Below are 18,966 nucleotides of genomic sequence, written 5' to 3'. Positions count from 1 at the left end.
CGATCTGTGCCTGATGTATAAAGCCATGTCCAACCCGGAATTAATGGACATGCTGCACCTCAGAAAATCCAAATCCCATCGAGCTACGCCGAGAGACTTGAACCTCAGCACTGAAATAAATAGGACACGCTGGAGGGACAGATTCATAACCCAGAGGCTCCCTTCACTCTGGAATAAAATCCCAGTCCAGGTTAGGCAGAGTCCCTCATTGACTCTCTTCAAGAGGAATCTTGATGAGTGGATGGGAGATCGTAGGTTTACCCCGGGTATCACTTCTGTGTCACTGTTAGATAGAGGCACAGTATACTAACCTCGAAAAAGGGCATAGCAAAATAAATTTAAAATGGGTGGCGAAAGCCAAACACATTCTGGCTAGGCTTATAAATGCCCTAGGGCAGATAGCCTAGTATGAACCTATGAACCTATGAACCTATAGGCTAAAAGCCCTGTCCCTCTACTCAGTCTCATACAGACTGCTCAGAGGTGACCTGTGCCTGGCATACAAAGTCATCTTAGACCCAGCCTTGATGGAGTTGCTGCATATCCGCAAGTCAAACTCCACTCGCACAATGCACACGCAATGCCTCAGCCTGGTCTGTGACATTAATAGAACTTGTAGGATGGATAGATTTGTGCCCCAAAGACTCCTCCATCTGTAGAATAGACTCCCTCTCCATGTCAAGCAGAATATCTCTCTAGCCCTCTTTAAGAGGAACCTGGACGACTGGATGGGAAACAGAAAATATATCCCTGGGATCCCACCTGTGTCCCTGCTGGACAGAGGAAACAGGTGCTGACTAATTCTTGGCTAGACTTATGATGGCCTCCGAGCCAATAGCCTAGTATCATCCTATGAACCTGTATATAGATATAGATTATATGTGTGTGTGTGTGTGTGTGTGTGTGTGTGTGTGTATATATATATATATATATATATATATATATTAAAATAGAGAGTTATATGTGTGTATAACACACACGCGCACACACACACACGTATGTTTTTTTATATTTATTTTTTAAAGAGGTCAGCTTTGAGTGTTACATTGGTTTCATGCCAAGCAAAGTAGACCAAACTTCCCTAGTCCCCTGCAGCAGATTGTTTTATTATTTGGGCTTCCCAGACAGTCTGAGAAATGTAATCCCTCCAGTGTGTCTGAACTGCATGCTGTAGGAGGCATCCGTAGTACAAGCTCGCCAGATACAACTCTTCTTAACATGAAGTAGTAGTGGCTGCACTTTGAGATTTTCCCAAACTGCAGAGCTCCTTAGATTGACATGAGGAGTGAACCTAGCTACCCTGTAAAAGAACTGCATGTCTTCTGCTTGCATGTATGAGTCACTGCCTACACTCCTTGACCATGTGAATAGGGACATAAATTATCACATAACTTTAGAGCCTTATCCTGTGACTCGGTTCTTGCTTCACCACCACACTCTGGTACAGGGTCTGCAGTGCTGCTGTCACTGCATACATCAGCTGGTCAGTCTCCCAGTTTGTCCCTACACTCAGCTATGCACTAGATTTTAAGGTATTAACACTCCTCCGTCTGAACCATCTGCAGAGGACCAGTCCACTCTGTTCCAGGAGAGAGTCATGATCACAGACTTCTACATCTCAATTATTTCACACTTAGAGTGAATTCCTCCACTGTTTGATGAAGACCAGTTGCTTGAGATTAAAAAGACATTATCTGCACACAACAAAGGTCAGCCATCCCAACCCTAAGCTGGATAATGCAACAATCTTGGTGGCACATTGATGTCATGGCCTTGAAAGTTGCAAGTAAGAGGGATATCAAGAGATACCCCTGATGGAACCCACTACCCACTCTGAATGTGCTTGATTTAATGTTAAGAAAGTAGATGCAGCTATCACTTCTCTCAAATACCGGGTCTGAACGGCCTGCAAAAGTGGTCTTGGGACCCCTTACTTTTATACCACTGTCCACAACACATTTAGGATTTTCAGGTTGTGCGCTTTTTCCCCGAAGTCCACAAAATGCTTGCAGACAGTGCTGGGAAACTGCTATGACCCCTAAGGTGTCTAAACAAGGTCAGAGAGTTGGTCTGCCATTCAGCAGCCAGGATAGAATCTGTTTTGCCAATGAAAGACTTGTAGGGAGCCGCCAAACACTGGATCCCACTCCATTTGGATTTGTCAAGGGCAATTCATGCTTACTCAACCTGGTAGATTTTTTTAAAAAGATCATCAAGGCACTGGATGAATGCAGAACACTACACACCACATACCTTGACCTGGCTAAAAATTTTTACACAATTCCCAACTCAGACATAGTAAAAAAGCTAAGTAAATTGAGAGCAAACCCCTGCATCACCTGCTGGACTGCCAACTGTCTCATAGATAGGATGCAGAAAATTAGAATAGGAGAAGTTGCCTCTGCAAAGAGACCAGTTACCAGTGGAGTCCACCATCATTTTGTGCTGGGAGCTCTCCTTTTTGGCATCTACTTACCTGAAGTAAAAGCCAGCACCAAAGGGTTCTGGCTGACCAGGTTTGCAGATGACGGCAAGCTAGGAGCAGTCATTGAATCCCCAAATGACTTAGCCATCCTGCAGGAAGGTTTGCCCCAAATAAGTAACTGGTGCCAAAAAATGCATTGCTTTATCCTTTGGGAAGTCCTCTATCCCATGGAACTACCCCATTAACAGTACGCCCCTTAGAGTTGACCCAGTTGTTCAAGATTTGGGAACTTATGCGGACAGTGACCTAACTTTTGATCAGCATGTGGCCATTGTTGTAAGAGAGCCCTTCTATATTGCACAGCTGATAAACAAAGATATTATGTCTAGATCTGGGAATTTCATTTTCCTCCCTTTACTCAGCCCTTATTAGGCCGGTCAATGAATATAATACCCCCTTTGGCATGTATCTGTCCAGAGAAATGCAACAACTGAAATGGCCACATAGATACCTTACTAAAAGGATACAAGGCCTAAACAGCATGTCCTACATGGACCGACTCAGAGCCCTGTCACTATACTCTGTATCCTACAGACTGCTAGGAGGTGACCTGTGTGCGGCATACAAGACCTCCTCTGACCTAATACTCATGGATTTACTACACATCAGCAAGTCAGATAGTATTAGAAGTACTCAGTCTAGGGATCTAAACTTCTGCAACATCACCAAAACAGTTTGGAGGGACAGATATATCTCAGAGAGGATACAGCTGCTCTGGAATAGACTCCCCATCCACATAAAGCAAAGTTCATTCCTTTCCACATTCAAGGCCAACCTGGGTCTATGCCTGGGAAGCAGAAAATTCACTCTAGGACCAATCCTGCACAGTTCCCCTCAAATTATCTGTGATGTGATCCCAGTTATTCTCATTAGGGTAATATACAATTATCAACCATGGGATGGATAAGGCCATAAAATGGGATTAAATGGGATTAAAATGTGATAAGTTAATTCAAGCTCAACAAGGGAAATTAGCTTGGCTTAAAATGGCCCACAAAGGCAGCTAGCCTAGTACGTATCCTATGAACCTATTGCTGTTCCTATCTCAGGGGCACAGCTGTTGAGATAGTGTCCTTTTCAGAACCTTGGCATATGCTTTCCCAGGGAGACTGTAAGGTATAATTCCTCTGCAACTGGAACACATGCACACACACCTTCCTGCCTTTTGAAAAGGAGACCAGTTTGCTAGCCCAGAGGTACTATTTCATCGTTTCATGCAGCACTGAAAAGGTGTATTAACTGTTCCTATCTCAGGGGCACAGCTGTTGAGATAGTGTCCTTTTCAGAACCTTGGCATATGCTTTCCCAGAGAGACTGTAAGGTATAATTCCTCTGCAACTGGAACACATGCACACACACCTTCCTGCCTTTTGAAAAGGAGACCAGTTTGCTAGCCCAGAGGTACTATTTCATCGTTTCATGCAGCACTGAAAAGGTGTATTAACCACAGCTCCTCAACACTGTCCCATTACTTTCAGCATTTCTGGCTGGATCTCATCCACTTATTCACCCTTGCCACAGTAGAAGTGTTTAATTGCTGAATTGTAACCTTCTCTACCAAAATAGAGCTGATTCCACCATGTTCCTTGACTTTAGCTGGCAACAGCCAAGGCAGTGGGCTACCTTTCCCTCCCAAGTTGCTAGATAGTTTTTCAGACTTGCACACAAACACAGCTTTATTTTTAACCGCCTTAATCAATGTCTTCAGATGTTCCCTGGTTTAATGGCTAAAGTTTCTGTTTTAGTACATATTTAGTTTTCATTTGCAAAAACTTTTGCAGCTGTAGAAGTGAGGAGTACTTTTTTATGTGTACCAAACAGAAGAAAAAGCACAGATGTTTGGAGGGATATATCCATGTTTGCTGTACATGTCAGTACTCTGTCAGCATTGATGTTTTCAGAATATGTTTGGAGTACATGATTATTATTACTATTATTATTGTTTTTATTATTATTATTATTTTCAGTTTTATTCCTTCTTCTTAATCTAGTTTTGTAGCTGGTGTAATAAACAGAGAACGAATACCTACATTTGAGCGAATGCTGTGGAGAGTGTGTCGAGGAAATGTATTCCTACGGCAGGCAGAAATTGAGAATCCTTTAGAGGACCCAGTGACAGTGAGTATCAGAAATTTGCCTTTTTGTGAAATTAATTATATTTTTAATTGAGCACTCCTGGAGAAATTATAAAAAAATGTATTATATTCTTTTGCCTCCACTATAAAACTTGTTTTATGATAACAAAAAAGTTCTCTTACAGCTTGTTCTATTTATTGAGAGGATTGTTGATGAACTCAAGAGATCTGAAACATAAGTAACAAGAATGTCATTGCAGAATTGTGAGTCCACTGCCACACAATATGGCAAAGATGCATAGTTAAGGAAATGAGAAAACATGAGGATGTAAAGAAGTAGAGCTTGAAGATTGATGTCTTACTATCTGGGTGGGGGGTGGGGGGGCTTTGTTTTAACTGCATTATGTCCTGTGGCAGCTTCTCTGATGCAGTGATTGTTAGAGCATCTTTTCTGACTTTGTTCTCTCTTTACAGTAGCATATGTTGCTTTCTTAATAAGTGAAAATACTGTGATGTTGGCAGAACATTTTCAAAAATTCTTTTGATTATAAAACATGAAGTAATGCGTCACTAAGCCGTCTGTATCTGTATGGTCAGTTTAGGATTTCTAGGAGCATTTGTATGTAATAACCATTTCAACTGTTGGTATTCCTTCTTGTATAATTCTTATGTTCTTTGTGCACCCCTCAAGTCTTTAGTTAGGTTTCAAAACCTGCAGGTAGTACTCAATATAGTTTGATATGTTTGCTGTAAGCACACTCATCAGTATGTAATTGCAGAATGTTAGTTTGAAATGTCATGCAGTGACTGGAAAGCTTGAGTACCTCATTTTTTAGCCTGCTTGGTGGTGTTTTCATTAATTGTTAATGTCTTTTGCATGAAGCACACATGCACATAGACCCTTGGATTTTGTACACACTCCTTACACCAAGATTTCAGATGAACTCCACCACAATTATCTTTTCTTTGTAACTAGTCACACTGTTTGGATCTCCTCTTGTTTAGGAACGTGAACCCCCCCCCCCCCACATTACACACACACGGGATCCCCTCCTTCTTTCCACCCATTTGCGTAGTTTTCATCTTCTGTTTTGTTGTTTTAAGACTTGCCTGCATTTGCTAAATCCTGAGCCAAGTCCACCCCTCTAGATGCCTTTCTGTTTGAGGCCAAGCCACAGTATTGTCAGTTGTAGAAAATGCCAGTGCAACAATCCTGTGAGCTGCCAGTGCTAGAGGAAGATAGAAGCTCAAGACCTTGTTTCCACTATGCATTAGGAGAGTACATTATACCGAGACTGCCTAGCGGGCTTGTTTCTTCTTCCCTGCCAGGCTGTAGAAAGGCAGAAGGGTAAATGATTCTTACTCCATCTCTGACCCCTAACCTGATTCCTCCATAATGTTCATCTCCGCCATCAGACTCCTCGTTTGCAGATGTCCCATGTTTAGTGGCGAGTGTCTCTGTCAGTAATCATCCACAGATGACGGAGAGCAGGGTTGGAGAGGTGCTTCCCTCTCCCTGCTCAGCTGTCACTCTTGGAAGTAAGACTCGGAGTGAATATTACTTTACCTTGCATGCAGAAGCTGTTGATGCTCTCAAAGCATGCAAGAAAACAGGCCCTTAAGACTCTAGACTATGTATTTGGGTCTGAACCTCAGCCCAGGTTTTTAACTCACTTCAGATCTTTTGTTTGTTGGGGGTGGGTTGGACCACCCTTCAAGGACGTTATCAAGGCTCCTGCTGCCTTCATTTCTCACAGAGGTGAGAGCCCACCAATCCTTTGCTCCTATGAGAGGTTAGAGTCAGGTACCAGAATGGTGCCATCAGACACAGGGAGGGTAGGGAATTTGTTTATGCTCTTAATTTTCCACCCCAGTAGCTTATGTGCTACACTGTAGCTACCACAAGGAGCTGCTTGTTTGTTGTCATACATGCTAAGTCTCCTAACTGACTGTTACACCTTTTATAGCACATGCATGATAGAACTCCTGAAGGTATCATTGATATAGCAAGCCAAGCCACTATCACCCTCCCCCACGATGGGGCATTTGGCTTTGGCTGTTCATTCACATACATACCTGGTCCATCTAGCACCCATTCTGCTGTGATTTGTGGGGATGCAGGCAAGGATATTTCCCTCTATGCTATGAAGCTGACTGGGAACAAAAGTTTTCTTATTTTTAATGAAAGAAAGCAGAGTAAAGCTGAATATGTTTTATGCGTGTGTATTTGTATATGTGTGTGTATGTGTATATATATATATATATATATATATATGTGTGTATATATATATATATGTATATGTATATGTATATATATATATATATATATATATATATATATATATATAAATATATATATATATATATATATATATATATATATATTCAGCAGTCTGACTGTGAGTATGGAACTTTAATATGAAACATTATATCATTAGATGGTAATTATTACTGTAAACACAGGATTTATAGCTTAGATTAGTAAAACTTAGACATGGATCATTTCAATCAGACAAAGTAACAGCCTGGGAGGTGCTGTGGAGGAGTGCCATGGGACTGAACAGCCAGTGCCATCTTGCCTGTCATGGAGGAGGTTGGTGGCATGGTCCACAGCTCCAGAGTTGTAATTTGCCTGACAGAGGCTAGAAACACAAAGGTGCAGCTGAATTTCAGTATGCAATTGAATTCTTCTCATTTGTAGCCATGATTCAGTATACACATGGACATTTACATGCATCACTGAGCCAGTACTTTGCCACAGAAGTGACTGCTGTTTGAGCAAAACATATAATGTCCTTCTGTTCACATGTTGCAGTATTCATAACAGTAGGAAGGTTGCTGCCTGCAGGGCAGACATCCGGCCAGTATACCAAAGTCTTGCTTCAGGGGGGGTACGTGTGATGTCCTGCACCAGGGCCATAAAGCGGCGTAGGGTATAAAAGTGACGTCTGCACGTACCCTCTTCAGAATTTTTCTGCCGCAATGAACCTCTGACCCCAGTTCACCAGTTTGGGAAGCAGATCCTGATTTCAGATGACCGCTACAAAAGACCACTACAGATAAGTACCCTATGGGGCTTTCTTTATCCTTTTGTTTATTGCTAATTCGTACATGTCCACTAAAAAGGGGAAGTGTGCTTGTGGGAGACAAATTCTTCACAAGGACTCGCATAAGTGCGTAATCTGTTTAGGCGAGGCCCATGACCATACGTCCTGCCCCATTTGAAAATCATTCAATCCGAAAATGTTTCGCAGCCATCTAGCCATGCTTAAGCTTTACTTGGAAAATCAGAGGGTTCGACGTCTCTGTGTGGAGGGAAGAGCAGGCGCTCGGTGTGGAGGGAGGAGCAGGTCCATCTGATGAGCCGCTCCAGAAGAAGACCAAGAAAACCAGGCCTGATTCCCATGCTGCACCTCAGGAGTCGGGGGAGATTCTTGAGACTGATGAAAGCCCGGGATCTCTTCAGACATCAGTTTCCTTGCTAGGCCCAGGAACCACTATGGAAGCTGGACTACCAGAAACCTAGAGTACATCCGCTGAGGTATGCCAGCCATCAGATATTGATGGCAGACGGGAACCACGACTCATTCAGTTGGAGGGCCCTGCTCTTGCTCCTCCATCCACCCAGACATCGGCTCCCTCTCTTTCTCTACCATTTATCCCTTTGAAGAGGAAACAGAAAGTACAGCACACAGATACACATCCTGTTCCAGGATGGGAAGCTTTCTCCCAGAGCCTGTTTAAGGCATTCCAGGTCCTACAGACACAGCAACAACCTAGTGTGTCTCCCACTGGGCCTCCTTCACTTGTATTATAGGAAGAGCTGTCCTCAGATGAAGATTCTGTGACCTATGTATCTCAAATAGATTCATAGGTTCATAGGTAGGTACTAGGCTATCTGCCCTAGGGCATTTATAAGCCTAGCCAGAATGTTGGCTTTCACCTCCCTTTTAGACTAGATTCCTGAGCATCTGTCCAGCAGGGCCATAGAAGTGATCCCCGGAGTAAATTTACGATTACCCACCCACTGAAGATTTCTCTTGAAGAGGGTCAGCGAGGGGCTCTGCCTAACATGGACTGGGATTCTATTCCAGAACGAGGGAAGCCTTTGGGATATGAATCTATCCCTCCAGCATGTCCTGTTTATTGTTGTGCTAAGGTTTAAATCCCTGGAGTGTGTAGTTCTAATGGAATTGGTTTTCTTGAGGTGGAGCATGTCCAGCAGTTCCGGGTTAGACATGGCCTTGAATGTCAGGCAGAGGTCACCTCTGAGCAGGCGGTAAGCAATTGAATAGAGTTGGAGCTTTTTTACAGTGGTTTCCTTGGCTGAGGGTGGGGTCGGGATGTGGATGTCCATTGTGATTAGTTTATGGTCTGATCTTACCAATGAGGGGTTTACCTCTGGTATGGAACATTTAATGACCAAGTCCAATATGTTGTCCCCTCTTGTGGGAGTGGTGACCAGTTGTTCCAAGGCATTTGAGTTTATAAACTCAAGGAACTGTTGGGCAAAAGAGTTGGGGCTTGAGTAGTTTTCCCAGTCAGTGTTTGGGTAGTTGACGTCCCCCAGTATCATGGTGTTTGGTGAGACCTTCATATTTTCCAATGTTATCAGGAATGCCGAGTGGGGGTCCTGCGTCAGGGTGGGTGATCTGTAGCAGGCTACAAACTGAAAAGCAGTTTTGCCTACTGTTAGTTGCACATGGATGGTCTCCACTGCCTCATGCAGTGCCACTAACCTGGAGGTGTGGGTATCCTTGATGAAGATGGATACTCCCCAACCTTTAGTATTTTGGTCCAAGTTCTGGGGCCGAAAAGAATGGTATGGGTTGAATCCTGGTAATGCTGGGGTGCTCTCTGGAGCCTTGAACCAGGTTTGTGTTACTGCACAGATATCAATTTTCTCCATACTGAGGAGTGCCTCGAGTGTGTACATCTTGAGGTTTAGACTTCTGGCGTTGAGTAGCATTACCCTTAGTTTTTTGTTTCTGATATTGTCTATGGAGGTGGGTTTGTCTTTTGAGCCTTGCCTAAATAAGGCACTATGGGGGTGGCAAGAGCCTTAGCCAGTATTCGAAAGCCTAAGAGTGACAAGGTGCAAGCTGTCCCTGGTGAAGCAATGTGGTTTGTCGAGCATGTCATCCCAGGCTGACAGACACTGGATCCCCTTAGAATGGCACCAATAGGTTAGCCAGTTGTTAAAATTGATCATTTTGTCTTTATAATGTGGCATCATTCTTGGTGAGGGTAAGATGCTACTCAGGGTCAGGGTCATACCGGCCTGGGCTACATTATCAGAGAGCTCCTCTATGTCTCTTTTCATGTAGACCAGGGAGGTACATCTCAGGTCATTCAAACCAACATGGACAATGACAGAGTCATATTTGTACCTGCTGTGGAGTGACCTGAGTGCTTGTGTTATGTGACGGATCCTGGCACCCGGCAGGCAGCTTACAGTAACCTTCTCCTTGTTCAGTCTGGTGAGTGGGATGTCAGTGTGCCTGGCAATAGAGTCTCCAATTACTAGTGTATTAGGTGTGTTATTTAGCCTTAGGGGCTGCGACTGCATGGCACACTGACTTTGTGAAGTATGTGATACGTGAATGTTGTTGTTTGGTAGTGGTTGCTTGGATGTCTGCTTTGGAGGTCTCTGTTGTTTTGGCAGATTTTTATTTAGAGCCTCCACGTATGTTTTTGTGAGTTTGTGTCTTGTTTGCTGGTGCGATTTGTCTATGTGAGACTGGTTGTGTGGTGCGAATGTTTTCCTTCACCTCCTGACTGACTGTGCCAGTCTTGGGTTGAGAGAGCCCAGCCTCCAGTTTGGCTGTATAGTTGCATCTCTCACATATATTTGTGTTTGTTGGAAGGAGGAGAGGGTTGTCTGTGTACATAAGGCAATTGTAACATTGCCTCAGGATTCCCAGATTCACCAACTGGACTGGAGAGTATACCTGAAACTGCAATTTGGACATGCCTGGGTGATTTAAAGAACTGATTTATTGATTTGTCTGGAATAGATGAATAGGGAGCCTTGTAGTTCTGTATAATATAGGGGGGTGTAGTGCTAAACGTAGTTAGTGCTTACTGAGAAATTTGAGCAAGTGCTGGGCTGTAGAATGAAGGTTGAGTGCTTATTTTTGCAAGTTAGACTAGTTCTAAGGGAAAAATTGAAGAGCAGACTTTGTGGAGCCGGGAATAGTTAAAAACTGCTTAAACAGTGCTGCGCGACATTGTGCGATGCTCAAAATCGTTCTAAAGCGGGTGTTGAAGCAGGAAGTTTCAAAGCAATAGGAAATGGCCCAAAACGGCCAATAAGCTCTAAGTTACTGGGCTGAGACCCACACGTCCAGGGACAGATAGGCTTCTCAAAGCTCCCCACTCTCACTGGTGAACAGAGAAGCTTCCTCCTATCCAAGTAAGGATATGAGCAACACAGGAACTATAACACAGCCTAGAATTCAGCAGGGACCTGAAAACTGGACTATTCTAGTTCAGAAAAGGCCGGAAACAAGGATATATATATTTTTTTCTTTTTTTTTTTTTCTTCTAAACAGTAACTAGGCACAAGGACACAGTAAATGCTTTAAATCGGCTAGTGCACTTGAGTGTGTAGCCTACAACAATTAAACAAGGCAAAAATACAACTTTTAAGTGCAAACACAAAAATGCAGAAAAACAATGCTTTGCAGATCTCAGTCAGAAAAACTCGCTTTTCGGCAAGAATATGCAGTCGCAGTTAGGAAGGTAAAAAAACAATACTTAAATATTTTTAAAGTCTCTCTTTTTGCTCTCCGCTGCTTGTAGAACTCTGCAGGACACCACATGGAGCTATGCTGAGTCTTTTACAAGCACAAAACCGTGGTAAAGCAGGTTTTAAGGCAGGGAGTTTCATAGAGATAGGAAATTGCCCAAAACAGCCAATAACCTACAAGTTACTGGGCTGAGACCACTTCTCCAGGGACAGATAGGCTGCTCAAAGCTCCCCACTCTCACTGATGAACAGAGAAGCTTCCTCCTATCCAAGTAAGGATATGGGCAACACAGGAACTGTAACACAGCCTATAATTCAGCAAGGACCTGAAAATTGGATTATTCTAGTTCAGAAAAGGCGGGAAACGAGGATTCTTTTTGTTTTTTTTCTTTTTTTCTAAACAAAAACTAGGCACAAGGACACACAGTAAATGCTTTAAATCGGCTAGCGCACGTGAGTGTGTAGCCTACAACAATTAAACAAGGCAAAAATACAACTTTTAAGTGCAAACACAAAAATGCAGAAAAACAATGCTTTGCAGATCTCAGATAGTCAGAAAACTTGCTTTTCGGTGAGAATATGCAGTCACAGTTGGGATGGTAAAAAAAACAATACTTAAATCTTTTTATAGTCTCTCTTTTCGCTCTCCGCTGCTTGTAGAACTCTGCAGGACACGAGGAGCTCTGCTGAGTCTGTTACAAGCACAAAACTGCACTAAAGCGGGTTTTAAGGCAGGGAGTTTCAAAGAGATAGGAAATAGCCCAAAACGGCCAATAAGCTACAAGTTACTGGGCTGAGACCACTCCTCCAGGGACAGATAGGCTGCTCAAAGCTCCCGGCTCTCACTGGTGAACAGAGAAGCTTCCTCCTATCCAAGTAAGGATATGGGCAACACAGGAACTATAACACAGCCTAGAATTCAGCAAGGACCTGAAAACTGGACTATTCTAGTTCAGAAAAGGCAGGAAACAAGGATATTTTTTTTGTTTTTTTTTCCTTTTTTTTTTCTAAAGAGAAACTAGGCACAAGGACACAGTAAATGCTTTCAATCGGCTAGCGCACTTGAGTGTGTAGCCTACAACAATTAAACAAGGCAAAAATACAACTTTTAAGTGCAAACACAAAAATGCAGAAAAACAATGCTTTGCAGATCTCAGATAGTCAGAAAACTCGCTTTTCGGCGAGAATATGCAGTCACAGTTAGGAAGGTAAAAAAACAATACTTAAATCTTTTTAAAGTCTCTCTTTTCGCTCTCTGCTGCTTGTAGAACTCTGCAGGACACCACAAGGAGCTGTGCTGAGTCACCCAAGGATTTCATTACCTCAGGGGAAGAGGATCCCATCAACCCTGAGTCTCCTGGGGAAGAATTCACCTTTGGTGATACCATTTCCCTCATGGGGAACATTTTAAGTGGCAGGCCTCAGACATCTCAAATAGTTGTTGTTGTTTGTCTTTTGGCTTTTCCCGGTTAGGGGTCGCCACAGCTGAACTTCTGTCCACTAATGATTGGCAGTTATTTTTTATGGTGTCGAGTTGCCAGCCCGGCGTCTCAAATAGTAAGATAAGGTATTTTGACCTGCTCCAAATGAAACAGCCATTCCCTTCAGCTGTGCCTCCCTTGCTCCCTGCCTTCCAGGATGCCTTTTTAGCCACCTCTCAAGCACCTGACTCACAGCCCCCATCCTCTAAACATCCTGACTTTCTTTAAGGTCCCACAGGACACCCAGTTCCTTTTCAGAAACCCACCAGCAGACCCTGCTGTTATTGCAGTCTCTGCAGATAAAACATCTAGACAATTACTTTCTGCTGCTTTCTATCCTACAGATAAGGACAGTACATTTATGGATAGACTAGGAAAAAAAGGTATATACCTCCTCTACTCTTGCTATAAGAGCATTGAACTACCAAAACCACATGGCTAAGTATGTCCTGGACACAATTGCCAAGGCTTCTACCCTACTTTCAGAGGCACCTGAATCCAGTATTGAAACTCAGCTAAGCAACCTACTCTCAACAGCATCCTAAGTAACTAGGCACTCCAAGTGCAGTTACGATGCTGTGAAAGCATCATCCAAATCTGCTGCTTCTGGCTCAGTACTAAGGTGATACTCTGGCTAAGAATTTAGCTTCTGCCCTTAGATGTGCAAACAAAACTCCTGGATGCTCCCCTGGACAATAAAGCCCTTTTTGGCCAAACCTCAGCTGAACTTCTTAAATCCCTTCAAGAGAAGGTGAAAGAATTGCAAAACCTAAAACACTTGCTGGTATCCCCCATTCCACATACCACAGAAAACTTCCTTCATCAAGAGGCAAACCTCCCACACAGCTCCTCAAATAAAGGGACGCAGGCAACCAAGGAAAACCTCTGCTCCAGGTTTCTCTCCACTCCTGATACTCCACCCTTTCAGAGACTGTTTCACCAAGGCAGACCACCTCCTCTGTGACTTACCTTTGCAACATCTAAACACCCCTCTGTCCCTTCGCCTCACCCTCTCCCTACCGTCCTTGTGGAAGATTACTACAGAAAAATTGGTACTTTCCATCATTCAAGGGGGGGTTACTTCATGACTTGGTGGATGCTGCCCTTCCTTCCAGGGAATTCCTCAACCAACAACAAATCAAATCTACCTCTTCCTCACTATCATTCAATGACTTCTAGCCCAAGGCACCATAGAACAAATAGCACCCACACCAAAAAAGCAAAGGATTTTATTCAGGAATGTTTCTGGTACCAAGGAAAGACTGCCCATGGAGATCAGTTCTGGGCTTATCTTTCCTAAATCTGTTTCTCAAGGTATCCAGCTTCAAAATGATTACCTGACCTTTGCTCCTGCCATTCATTCCCAGTCAGGCCTTCATGGCAGCCCTATATTTGAAGGATGCTTACTTCCACATACCAATCCATCCAGACTACAGGAAATTCCTTCACTTTGCAGTAGGTTCCTGGCATTTTAAATTATCTGTCTTGCCCTTTGGGCTTTCCACAGCCCCTCAAGTGTTCACAGAATGTCTAGCACCTTTCATTGCTCATTGCAGAACACAGGGTATACAAAAATACCCATACCTAGATGACCTGATGGTTCTTCATGAAGACCACCAAGTCCTTCAAGAGCACCTAAGACCGGTGATCTACACATTGACCCACCTAGGGTTCACTATAAACAATGAAAAGTTGTATCTGCAACCCACACAAGACATGATTTTCTTGGGATGCAGAATCAGAACAGACCTAGTGAAAGCCTTTATCTCAGAATAAACAATCTTGGATCTTGGTACATACTTCAACAAACTCACCAGTCTCACTTCATTACCAGCACAAGAATTCCTAAGGATGCTGGGACACGTGGCTTCCCTGATACCCATGTTACTCCTAGCAAGACTCCACATGAGAAAGATCCAGTGGATCTTGAAGAACTTAAGGAGCCAACACGCCCATCCCCTGGACCCTTCTCTTCCCCTACTCCAGTGTATGAAGAGAGAAATCCAGTGGTGGATCTCTGCCATCATCATCATCACAGAGAGGTATTCCTAGATCTTGTACACAGGTGGGGTATTCCACAACTAGATCTGTTTGTCTCCTCCCAAAATAAACAGATGCCCAAATTTTGCAAAAGGGCCCCACATCCACAAGCCTGGAAAGTTGCTCACACAAAAAAGGGGATCCCTATTACAGCCCCAAGTGAACAACTTAATGCTGTCCTTATGGGTAATAGGTTTCTAATCCCCTTCAGACACCTATATTCAGAGGACATACTCAGTGTCCTGTAGGAGGCCAGGAAACCTAGCACCAGGAGAAATTACATTGCTAAATGGAAAAAATTCTCCAGGTGGTGTCAGAAAAAAAAACAGGACCTTATGACTATTCCTGTTCCCTTGGTCCTTTCCTATTTGTGTGAGCTCCTTCACTCAGGACTAACGTACTCATCAGTCAAAGTCCATTTATCTGCCATCTCTGCCTGTCTGCCCATGTTACCACTGCTAGCATCCAGATTAGATGTCAAGCTCTTCCTGAAAGGAATCCTTCATATCAGGCCCCCCAGGAAGCCTATCCCTCCACCTTGGGACCTGAATTTTGTACTAGAAAAACTAACACTCCCTCCTTTTGAACCAGCACATTCAGTAAACCTAAAACTGTGCACCCTTAAAACTAGTCATACTAGTGGCCCTGACCTCTGCCAGGAGGGTATCAGAGATACAAGCCCTTATGGCCATCCCTCCTTACCTCATTTCCAACAAGGACAGGTTGCCCTAAGGACAAATCCCTCCTTCATGCCTAAGGCATTAAACCAAATCATCAACCTTTCTGTTTTTTACCCTAACCCCCAAAATGCCTCTGAGAGAACACTGCACTCTCGATGTACACAGACAACTGAGGTATTACTTAGACAAGACAAAACCTATTAGAAGCTCTGATCAGCTTTTCATTTCCTTCCATCCTAGGGCTCTAGGGAAGGCAGTCGCCAATCAAACCATTTCCTCATGGATCTCAGAATCTAATTGGAATGCGTTATTCCACTCATGGTAAAACCTTACAGGTCCATGTCAAATCACACTCCTCCAGTGCAGCTGCTTCCTCAGCTGTCTTTTTCAAAGGGGTTGACTATACCTTAATTCTAGAAGTTGCCACTTGGGCATCAGTACCCACATTTACCAAACATTACACGCGGGATCCTAGCCTCTAGGGCTAGAACTGGGTTCACCAGGTCCATTCTTCAGGGTCTCATTGAACAAGGACCCCTATCCTCCACCAAAGTGCATACCTAAAAGCTGTGGCATTCTCCCTACTGTTATGAATAATGCAACATGTGAATAGAAGGACATAGAATAGTTGTGTAAGAACTTACCATAACCTTAGATGTCCTTCTCTTTCATGTTGCAGTATTCAGTCCCTCCCTTGCTGCCCCCTTTTGCTCACCTGCCTGTTATACTTTACTTACCTGTGGGCATATCATCATCTTGCCTTCCTGCTGACTTCTCCACTAATCACAGCCTAAGTAATACCCTTATTCTAGTCCACATGTGAGTATCTAGGGTCTAACTACTTTGACCCTCCTTAAACCTCCAAGAGTACTACTGTATGTGGCAGTCCATTCTGAAGAGGGTACATGCCAATGTCACTTTTATACCCTACGTCGCTTTATGGCCCTGGCGCAGGACGTCACACGTACTGCCCTGAAGCAAGACTTTGGTATACTGGCCGGATGTCGGCGCTGCAGGCAGTAACCTCCCTACTGTTATGAATACTGCAACATGGAAGAGAAGGACCTCTAAGGTTATGGTAAGTTCTTATACAACTATTCTTTCCCCACCCATGCTGTTCCATTTGTGTTTGTAAACCCTGCAGCTGTGGAGTTGACCACTCTTTATGTTAATCTGACTTCAAAATTCTCTCGCAGTCCTGTTTTATTGGCTCTTACTAGTCATCACGAAAAGATACTCTTGTGAAATCAGTCTCTTGAAAATAATTTACCATCCTACTGTTTTCCAAAGACCCAGAACAGTAACTTCCCATAAATAACTACAGGGTGTAACCAATTAACCAATATCCTCACCCAGCCAAGCAGCACCCCTGTCCTTTGTCATAGGTAAAGATTTGCCCTGTACTTACCTGCTTTTGATTGATTGACTAAATTTCCACTTATTTACATGTTGTCTTGCACACATCAGTGGTGTATAAAAAAAAAAAAAAAAAAAAAAAAAAATATATATATATATATATATAATCTCTCTGCAGCTTTTTAACACAATCCAGCCTTTATATTTTAGTTCTGCACACATTTCTCTTAGACCAAAAAATACAGGGAATAACTACAGGTAATGCATAATCTGCTTGACACTTGCTGACATTTTATTTTTTAACTAGTGATTCCATGTGTGAGAAACTAGAGGTAAAGCTCTCCACACATAAAATGGTCAGTAGATACCTCCTCTACTTTCAGCAGAACTTATGCCAAGGCACTAGCTTTAGCCCCCCCACCCATGTCTTTTAGTTCCATTAAACATGTACCTCAAGAGTCAGTAGGCACTATTTGCAAGGAAGCAAGTTAATAACTGAGGTACAAAAATCTGTCTGTAAAATTAAGACAAAACATACTGGGAAAAATTCTCATAACTAATGGCTTTGATTAAATGTACAGACCCTGCAGTCAAAAGATAGGGTAAGTAGAGAGTCACAGTTTATTATTCCCTTCCTAGCGATGTTAGTAAGGCTGTTAAGTGGATCCAGGGTCTCTTAATGATTTTGATTGAATTAATGACAATGGATGCTTCTGTTGTCATAATAATGTATATGGAGGCAAAATACCTGGCGAATGCCCTTATCCATCCTGCAAAACTTTCACAGTTAGTGAGGCCCTTCCTTCTCTGAGCATGATGCAAAAAATGCAGAAAAAAGTATTACTTCAACAGCTGGTTTATTTCATGATGCGAGTCTAGGGAGATTCAGTGCCTCTCCGTTTGTGAGGAAATGTGTGAGGCTCAGACCTACTTTACAAGAGATGTGCTACCCCTCTCCTCGTAGTGGGTTAGGATGCTAGCCACAGCTCCAGTGGCATAGAGGGAGAAGACTCTTGACTTTTAGTCTAGGTGATTTGACTTCAGTTTTCAGCTCAGATATCTGACTGAGCTGGTAGGGAAAGATAGGAATGAGTGGCTGCTGCAAAGTTTCCTACACTGGGGGTTGGGGTGGGGAGCTGACTCTGTCTCACCTCTTAGGCGACACCTCCTGGGAGCACTAGATGTTACACTTGTGGAACACTGACATACGGAATAGATGATGATGTAATGCACAGGCATGAACCAGGGGATTGTGTGTGCAGTGGCATGCCTCCTCATTGCTGCAGCAGTACACGACTGAGATCAAAGAGCCATGGAGGGGGGGGGATTAGGCCTCTCCATAGGACCAGTAAATTAGCCCACTCTCTACTACCTGACTGTTTCCAAAGGGGAATGGGTGGGGACAGTAGCGCTTCACAAGTGGGAATGCATGGGTCTTAGCACTCTTACCTAGCTAAGGAATGCATGACTTCTGCCTCTTGAAACAAACAATTGGGTACAGGTACAGGAGCCTTTTGGTGAGATCGTGCAGAGTGGGGAAAAAAAGATTAGGGTGCTAAATAGGCTCTTTTCTTTCCCTCATAATTAGGCCTTCTAAGCAAAACTCTACAGATAGCTGTAAAGGGACCATATGTGTCTGCAGCCTGCATGTAATAATAAAAAAAATGTATAGAGAACTGACCTTGTGTCTCAAGGAGTGAATATATAAACATCACAAATACATAGTTCAAAGGCTGATACTACATTCCTCAAATACCTGGTTTACAACTCTTATTCATGTGGTTGGGTCCACTAAGTAAGATGTGGTGTATCCATTTTCAGGACAGGGTTCTAGAAACAAATTGTGAGCAAAAACTATTTCTCACCAAAATTAAAATAAATACACACATTTCAGTTTTGTAACATGCTATTGTTGTAATCCCCCTTTATCACCTCTCAAGAGCAGGATTGCGTCCGTGAAATCTGATAACCTTCCCAGTAATAGAAAATATTTTTCTGTTTGGTGAGATAAATTCTCTCTCATTTGACTAGGAATTTTATTTTTCCTTCTTAGTTTGACATGCCTGCATTAAAGGACACCTCACTGTTTGAAATACTT

The 18,966-nt window shown here is 43.1% G+C and overlaps 1 protein-coding gene across 1 annotated transcript in view; it reads left to right on the top strand.

The window, feature by feature from the left end:
* ATP6V0A1 (ATPase H+ transporting V0 subunit a1) overlaps positions 1 to 18,966 on the top strand; it is a 1,075,307-nt gene that overhangs the window by 420,475 nt on the left and 635,866 nt on the right. Inside the window, exon 7 of the mRNA XM_044054711.1 lies at positions 4,477 to 4,603. Within this exon, the coding sequence (XP_043910646.1) occupies positions 4,477 to 4,603 (127 nt within the window). The remainder of the gene's footprint in view (positions 1 to 4,476; positions 4,604 to 18,966) is intronic.

This window comes from Protopterus annectens, chromosome 13.part0, assembly GCF_019279795.1.
Source record: "Protopterus annectens isolate FY-2018-M chromosome 13.part0, PAN1.0, whole genome shotgun sequence".
Classification (NCBI taxonomy): domain Eukaryota; kingdom Metazoa; phylum Chordata; order Ceratodontiformes; family Protopteridae; genus Protopterus; species Protopterus annectens.
The sequence above is the reverse complement of the archived record's forward strand: the minus strand, read 5'-3'. Positions and strand labels throughout refer to the sequence as shown.